The sequence below is a fragment of the Hipposideros armiger genome, unplaced genomic scaffold, assembly GCF_001890085.2.
Source record: "Hipposideros armiger isolate ML-2016 unplaced genomic scaffold, ASM189008v1 scaffold_19, whole genome shotgun sequence".
NCBI lineage: Eukaryota > Metazoa > Chordata > Mammalia > Chiroptera > Hipposideridae > Hipposideros > Hipposideros armiger.
Window position 1 is genome coordinate 2,699,297 of NW_017731369.1, and position 8,997 is coordinate 2,708,293.

Below are 8,997 nucleotides of genomic sequence, written 5' to 3' on the forward strand. Positions count from 1 at the left end.
ATATATATATATATATATATATATATATAAAAGCTAATATTACAAAATTTTAGACAAAAACACAGAGAATATATTTGCAACCTTGGTACAGGCAAAGATTCACTAAACAGGATCTAGAAAGAACTAACTGTATAAAAGGAAAAAAATTAAGAATAACTGCTCATCAAAAGAAGACAGAAAATAAAGAGGCAAGTCACAGACTGGGAGAAAATATTCACAATACTTATATCTGGCAAAGGATTTGTATTCAGAATATAAGAACTCCTATCTGTATAGAAGTACGTAAGTTCTATTTTAAGAGGAAAATAAAAACTCTTTATAAACACTGAACTCTAGTTAAGGGATAAAAATGTACTGATGTCTGCTATTTACAGTGAAATACATAAAAAATAAAATGATGACAGATGTAAAGAGGAGTGGAAAAATATGTGATACAGAATGTTAGAAAAAAAGACAAAACCACATCATTTTTAAAAAAATGAAAGATAAGAACAGGAACTTCACAAAGGTAGATAATGGAAATGGCTAATAAGCACATATGCATTCTTTAACATTATTAGTCACGAGGAAAATTCAAATTAAAACCTGTAATGAGATACCACTAGCTTCCAAAGTGATTGTACCATTTTACATTTTCACTAAGGAAATTTCCAATTTTGGGTGTTAAAATAGGTAAAATAAAAAAGATTAACACCGAAAACTGGAAATTTCCTTAGTGAAAGTGTAAAATGGTACAATCACTTTGGAAACTGGTCTGAAAACTTCTCATCAAGTTAAATATACGCCAACCTGATGATCCAGCAATTCAGACTTTAACCAAGAGACATGCGAACAGAATTCTATCCAACTCATCCAAGCTCTTTTTATCTAAAGAATTTGTCCTTGGTCTGGGCAGGCAGGGCTCTTGGATGGGGTGACATTTGAGCAAAGTCTAGAAGACAGTGAGGAAGAAGATATGAGCATACCTAGGAGAAGACCACCTGAGGGACTAGTTAGTAGTAAAGGCTGTGCAAGGGGAATGTAAGTAGGCTGAGAAACAGAATGTCTACACTAAAGGCGGCCTATGACTGGAAAGGAGTGAGAGAAGGTAATAATGCTAGGAGGTCAAAATTACTTTCATGATAACACTAAGATGTCATCTTTTTCACCATGTTGACATTTGTACAGTGTGTGCAAAAGTGATTATGGGCAAAATCCCATCTTAGTATGAATTAACGTAGTGATTCCAGACTGTAGCAGCAGTCATTGCATTGTTCACTGTTGACTTTCAGTTTTTAAAAAAAGCCAATAATTATGTGCTTGATTAAGCAGTAAAAATTTGTTATTAATCTCGGCCCTTGATTACACTTCATAAAATATTCTCTACACAAAATGTCTTGAGAAAATACACTTGTATGATCAAGTTGCGAGTTAAACTAGCTACTTTTTTCTTGGTACACTGTAAGTATGCTTATTCAGACTTGGGTATTTGGCAGATGTTTTCTTGAAAATGAATAAAGTAAACTTGTCACCTCAAGGGAAACAACTGACAATACTTGTTGCCAATAACAAAATTCAAGCTTTCAAGCAAAAATTAGAATTTTGAATAGCTTGTATATGTCATTTTGGGCTTGACAGCTTCCCAATACTTAAAGACTTTTCTGATGAAGCCCATGGTGATATTAATGAATGTGAATTTTGATACTGTACAATGAAATGAGTTACTTGGGAAATCCATATACCTCATTAAACTAATATACTCCAAGTAAGAAAATACATGATGTTATGAAATTATGCATGGACAAAAGATCTATTCAAAATGTAAGATAGACCAATGATTATGAAAAGTTCAGTGTTTTCAGATTCCACACATCAGTTAACTGTTAAGAAACTACTACTTACTGAGGTTTGGAGTAGCCTCAAAGAATTATCTGAAAAAGCTATTATAACACCCCTCCCTTTTTGACTACATCATCTGAGTGAGGGTGGACTTTATATATGTCAACGAAAAGGACATGCTACAATAGGCTAAATGTAGGAATTCAAACAATCCAGCTGTCTTCTAGTATGCCAGACATTAAAGAGATTTGCTAAAATGTAACACAATGCCCTGATTTTTGTTGTTTTGGAAAAGTTATTTTTCAAGCAAAATGAGTTATTTATGCTAAGTAATGCAACTGTTTCTTAAATGAGTGTTTTAAAAAATGTTTTAATTTCTTACATAGTAAATATCGACATGGCACAAAGAAAAGCTTTTTATGGCTTCTAAGTAATTTTTAAAAATGTAAACGGTCCTTGAGAACTACTGTTCTGTAGGGTCCTCTCTCACAGGCCCTAATGTAAATGGTCCTTGAGAACTCCTGTTCTGTAGGGTCCTCTCTCACAGGCCCTATCTAGCGCAGCTAGCACCACGCTTCCTGCAGGACTGTCTCTTCCTGAGGGAATCTAAATTCAGGCGCACGTTCTCGTGATCTTGGACTTCCAGCCTCTAAAACTGTGAGGAATACATTTCTGTTGTGTATAAGGTACCCAGGCAGTGGTATTTGATTCCAGTAGCCCAAAAGAACTGAGGCATTTACCTAGGAAAGGAATCGAAATGTCACTGTTCTGGGAATTAATATGCTGTGTTGGGGTGGGGGAATACTGAAAACAAGATAAAAATCATCCTGCCCATCAATAAAAGCAACGAAATATCTGAGATACTTTGTGCTAGTTGAGTCAAGGCATAAAATTAAATTATAGCTCCTTACCAGTAATGGTTCCTTTCTACACCTGCCCCACTCCCAAATCCATACCACCTCTGGCGTGATCTTCCCCTTCCTCACCAACATCTTCCTTCCTCGGAGAAGCAGTAAAAAAAAGCAAGTACAAAGAGAAGCAAGCAGAGAAAACAAAGTACCTTTCTTTCCATCCCTCCTGGTACGACATACTTCTGTCTACCCTCCCCCAAAAGATCTAGACATCAGCCAAATGAAAAAGGGAATATAACATACTAAAAACAAAAAATACATAAGGCACAGAAGGGAAAACATAAATGTGCCTGAAGCTAATAAGCAGCATCTTCAGTCATCTGACTAAGTTTAGTAAGACCACCACACCCCAGAGCTTACTATAGTAAGAAAAGCATCGAGGAGAAATGATACGTAGCTTCCAGGAAGAATTTAGGTAAATTAATGGATGAAGTGAATACACCCACCACTTCTTTATTCAGAATTATTTCTCAAGTACCAACCAAGCTTAGAGGCAAAAGAAAAATGATCTAGTGCATTACCCCAGCCTTAGCTAGGGTGACTGAGCTGGGTGATTGAGCAAGTTATTCTCCTAAAGCTTCTGTTTCCTCAACTGCGAAATGGGTGAAGTATAGTAGCCAGCTCTCAAGTTTGCTATGAGGATAAATAATTAAGATGCTTAGTGCTTAGCCCAATTCCTAGCACACACTAGAAAGGCAATAAATGTTAGCTAAGATGACTGGTATTAACAGCAAACATTTAAAAAAAGAAAATGAACAAAACTCTCGTGACCTGCCTTTAAGAAGCTCTGCCTAAGAAAAAGCTGTCAAAGTGAAACAAAACAAAACTGTAGGGGCTTGAAGTACACACCTAATCTTTGGAACTTAATATGATAGAGTACATTAAAGATTCGCATAAAGGTCCCTAGTTATTATTACAAGAGACATATGGGCTAGATTCCTTTATTCAATGTAAAAAAAGAACAATGTTATAAATGATGGCTGAGGGCCAGTAAAAATGTATAAATCCAAGTAGACTTCTTACAGGTTTAATAATTTCAAGAAAACTTGTTGTAAGGTTAACTCGAGAAACTGAACAGATGCTATTTCATGGGCTTTAAGGCACTGGAATGAGCCACATTTACAGGGATTTCCCTCTGAAATGCCCAAAGTGTAATCAAAATAATTTCTAATGAACCTACTCCTTCTCTTTAAGCTCTGGCAAATCCAAGTACCAGTGCTCTTCGCTAATGATTTTCTTTTCTTCCTCTTCTAGTTGTTTCTTGGTTTCCGAATCCAGTCCCCTCTGCATGAACTGTCAAAACAAGATAAAATCAGCGTGAGCAATTCATTTTCCCAACTTAAGAGTTAAAGAAAACTCAAATGATTTTATCCTTCCACTTGCTTTTCCTCATTTCTCCAGGAAACCCATCGCATGATTGAGGGTGAGGGGAGCGTGATCAAGCAGCTTAGCTCTGCCCTTGACAAGGTCACATTAGGCTAGCTGGGAGCTTGCCAGAGCATGTGTACTTCCTTTAGAAGACTTCAAAAAGATCTTTACCATGGTTTTTAGTTTTTCTGATTTAATAAAACAGGCACCAAAAAAACTGTACTCAATTAAGTATCACACTAAGTATGTGTGGCCGGTTTTCCATAATGGCAAGCGAGGAAGGACTAAGACAGGACTGATCCACAGACCAGGACAGGCAGGTAGAGAGAAAAAGTGAGGGGCAGAGAGGAGGAGAGGCTCAGTATTTCCTGAATCTCTCTGCTGCCCACAGAGCCCACTAGTCTTTGCATCTGCTGATGTTGGTCTGGAATACCCTTCTCACCCTCTTCTACCTGGTCACTGATATAGGTAAAGCTACTCCATCTCTGTGAAACTGTCCCTGATAGCTGCAGGCAAAACCAGCATCTCTCTCCTAGAAGCTTCCTGTGGTACCCTCACACCGTCTCACCACATTTTAATTTCTTGAGCATCTGTCCCTTCTGGAGACCTTCCGGGTAGGGACTACGTCTGGGTTGTCTCCTTCATCAGTACTGGCATAATGAAGATGCGTAGTAAGGGCTCTATAAATGCAGATTGAGTAAAGCTACATCCGTAAGCCTGCTCATCACTTACATCCTCTGAAATGCTGACCAACTACACGGGGGTTCTTTATTTTAAAATTTGTAGAAGCTCAACTCAAAGTAGGCCAGTAAAGAAAAGAGCAGTCCTAGCACAAACAATAGCTTTATTTCCAGGGACAGGCGAACACACCAAGAAGTTAATCACAGCAAAATTATAAAGTATCAATATGGGAAAAATTTCAGAAAACACCCAGCAGTTAGGTCTAGGATTCCACTGGTTTCCATTGATCCTCATTTCTTTCTGTCATCCAGGCTCCATATTACTTTTCCCTCCATTCCAGCTCTTCCAAAAACACCATCATTTTTAGACATCATGGCCTTACCAATGACTACTAAATGAAATGACAAAAACTTGAAAAACACTCGTAAATAAAATAAAGTGATAATATCCAGTTCTGACGCTGATGTGGGGAAGCTGAATCTCCTCTGTGGAAAATAGCTCGACAGTTTCTTACCCAACTAAACATGAACTTATCATAGGACCCAACAACTGCCCTTGTGGAATAAATGAAAACTTATGTTCAATCAAAAACTTATATACAGATATTCAAAGCAGCTATATTTGTAATAGCCCCAAAATGGAAACAACAAAAATACTCTTCAACAGGTGAGTGGTTAAAATAAGCTGTGGTATATCCACAGCATGGAATACTACTCAGCAACAACAAAAAAGGAACTACTCATATTCTCAGCTTAGATGGATCTCAAGTGAATTATGCTGGGTGAAAAAAAGCCAGTCTCAAAGGTTACATATTGCATGACTCTGTTTATATAACATCCTTGAAATAACAAAATTACAAAAATGGGGAACAGATTAGTAGTTGCCAGGGGTTAGGAATGACACAAGGGCGTGTCTCCAAAGGGGTAGCTTGAGGGAACCCATGGTGATGGAACAGTTTTGTATCTTGAATGTGGTGGTGGATGAGTCTACAGACACAATAAATTGCATGGAAGTATCACACACTCACAAACACACATGAAGGAGTGTATGTAAAACGGTGAAATCCGGGTAAGCTCTATGGATGGTACTGCCGTCAATTTCCTGGCTTTGCACTGTTTGTTCACCTGTCCTCATTCCTTCACCTTTGTTGTAGCTATATCCTCACCACAGGCAAGAACTGGCAGTTTGTGGCATACCCAGTCCTGCCTCTGCTACTACTTTATGCTTCCATTTTCTGCCTGACAAAATATTCACTCGTGAAGGCCGAGCACACGTGTCCTTTGGTAAGCCTTCCTTGCTTCTACAACAGCCTTATTATAAACACTGCCTTATTGTTCATTATGCTTCTTCTCTGTCTCCCAAAAGGCTGAGATTCTGAATGTAGACCATGTCTCTTGTTCATCCTGTAGTACTGGTATTTAGGCTGCACCTGGTACACAGAGAAGAGTTCAATAAAGCTTCTCTGAATGTAACTGATTCTAGACTTGCCTTATTTTTCCAGGTTCCCTTTCTTGGGTGGTTCTCTTTAAGTCCAGATGCCTCATTTCATCACTCATGTTTGTGGTGGTAAAACTCACCAATCTTGCCAAACTGCCCTTTTTTCTCTTAGTTTTCAGTCAAGTAGACATTCTTTATGGTATACAAAAGAACCATATACATATGTACAGAAATATATATACACATACATATTTCTATGCAAATGGAAAGGATAGAACACCCAGTGAATACAAATAAAGCAACTCCAGACTCAGACAGAAATTCAATTCTTCTGACTCCACGGCATCGAAGAACACACTCTAAAGCTAGTGATTTAGCTTTACTCACAGCTGAGAATCTACAGTAGGCATCACAAACTGCTGTCCTTAAGCTTGACTTCTGTTGTAAATAAAGTTTTATTGGAACAAAGCCACATTCATTTGGTTCTGAGGTAAAACAGTAGAGTTGAGTAGTTGCAACTGAGACTGTTTGGCCCACAAGCCTCAAGTATTTACCTGTCCCTTTACAGGAAAAGTTCACCAACTCCTGTCTTAAGAGTCCAAAAGAGCTAAAATCACAAATAAGCACCCTCTCTACAATTGCATCATACTGACAGGCATTCCACCTAGTATATTCTTCACTTTCTACCTCCCATCAGGATCAACCTCCAGTCCCCCAATAGGTGACCCAAGTCAGAGAGCTTCAAGTACAATGGAAAACAACTGAGTCAAGATTAAATCCTTAACTCTCTCTTTCTTGCCCTTACTTAGCTCTGACTGAAGAGCTATACTGCATACAGCAACATCAGGCAGCTGCTCCATTCCTTCTCATAAAACACTCCACTCTATCTCTATATATGGTGTCTCCTGCTGGCCTTTCAATAAGTTCTTTTTTTTTGTCAATGACCGAAGCTGTTAACCCAAATAGAGAACCTGGGTATTTTTTTTCTCTTTCCTTTGCTTCCAACGTGTAGTTGAGTTTCTCTGAACCACTTGCGTAAGAGATGAATAATTTTAAGTTAGTTTCTTCATTCCTAACTCCAAAGTCAGGTCTTTGGTCTGAGCCCTAATCACCCAGCATGGCCTCATTTGACTTATCCAAGAGCTAAAACAACTGCTAAAATCTTTTCAGAGTCTTCTTTGTCAATCCACCCCCACTTATTTGAAATCTACATGATTACAAACCATAAGCCAAGAGAAAACTTTGTTCAGAAAAGATTCAAATTTTGCTAATATGCATGAAAGAAGTACCTTGGAAACTAAATAAACTATGTTATGATTTACCCTCCACCCTCACCCTATCCAACCCTAGTTACACCTTAGCTCAACTCCATTCAGATTTTGCACATGCAATATTTACTGCCCAATCTTTCAAAATATTATTCATGCCTCGCTTCCTCCTCTTCTTGGAAATTCCACAATTCTCTAAACATGACATTTAACAGTTTACATCTACAAGTTTAGCGACCAGTAGTAGTTAAGAGCAAGGGGTTCTGGTGTCAGGCTGCTTGTGTCTGAGTCTTGTCTACACTTCTTATTAGCAGTAAGTAACTTTGGGCAATTTACTTCTGTTTCAGTTGCCTCGACTGTTAGAGAAGGATAATAACTGCACCCAACCTCAGAGGGTTATTATGTGGATTTCTTGCGTTGATATGTGCAAAACATTTAGAACTGTATGTGGCACATAGCAAGAACTATAAATGTTTGCTATTATTATTTAAGTTTTAAGGAATGGTTGCATTGCCTATTTTAACTCTTGTATTTATTTTATCTACCCTTCTCTCTCCCTCTTTTCATTTTGAAATTATTTGGTTAAATGGATTCAATTTGAAATATAAAAATCAATTTTACTTAAAGTTGGGTGACATTAAGTCACGTTCGCCTGAACTGCTATAATTCCATCGCAATGCCACTATAATCCTCACTCAGATCACCTAAACTTCTAGATGGTCTTTCTTCTGACTGCAGTTTTGTCCTGTCGGGTCTTTCCTGTCACCAACGTCTTCTTCACAGGACAGTTAATGTAACCTTGAAAAGAGGCACAGCTGATACGGTTCCCTGTGCGCCATAGCTTCCCAATGCTCACAAAGTAGAGAAAACAATTCTTTAATCTGGCCTAGAATTTCCTAAATGTTAATGACCTGTCTACTTTTCCAGGCCCATCTCTTGCTTAGTTGCCTTCCGGACATACTGAACTTTCTTTAGCTCTTAAAAGTCACCATGGTTTTTTTGTTTTTTCCCCTTCTCTGACTTCTGAACTCGCTCTTCCCTCCGTTCATGCTGTTATGTTCCCCACCCTCCCATCCACCCTTCAGTCTCTACTTCAGAACCACTTCCGGCAGAAGCCCACGTTCAATTCCCCGGGCTACCGGCGCTTCTAGCATCACCGCACGTAGTACGCTGTATCCTAACTGCTTGCTTACGCGTCTGTGTCTCCCACCCGACCGCGGGCTCTATGAGAGAATCCGCCGGATTTCTAATCCGGCTCCCAGTGCCTAACGCAGAGCAGGCGCTAAATGAATGAGTGAGAGCGAGGTGGAGGCCCTCAGGGGCTTCTCTGGTGTCCCCCGTACGCCCACTGCCTCGGCCGCGGCCAGGCCGGGAGGACCGGGTGGCCCTGTCCTCCCGGCCTAGCTCCTCTGTGTCCCCGTACCTTCATGCGCAGCAGGTTCTTGGACAACTTTGTCTTGCGCTCGGCCGCCATGCTGGCTTCGGCTGGACCCCGGCGCCTCCACAAGGCCTGC

The 8,997-nt window shown here is 39.3% G+C and overlaps 1 protein-coding gene across 1 annotated transcript in view; it reads right to left on the reverse strand.

Moving 5' to 3' along the window:
• MPHOSPH6 (M-phase phosphoprotein 6) overlaps positions 1-8,991 on the reverse strand; it is a 15,779-nt gene extending 6,788 nt beyond the window's left edge. Inside the window, exons 1-2 of the mRNA XM_019635226.1 lie at positions 8,907-8,991; positions 3,910-4,022 (exon numbers count right to left, since the gene is read on the reverse strand). Coding sequence (XP_019490771.1) covers positions 3,910-4,022; positions 8,907-8,957 — 164 coding nt within the window. The 5' untranslated portion in view covers positions 8,958-8,991. The remainder of the gene's footprint in view (positions 1-3,909; positions 4,023-8,906) is intronic.
• Between the last annotated feature and the right edge of the window lie 6 nt (positions 8,992-8,997).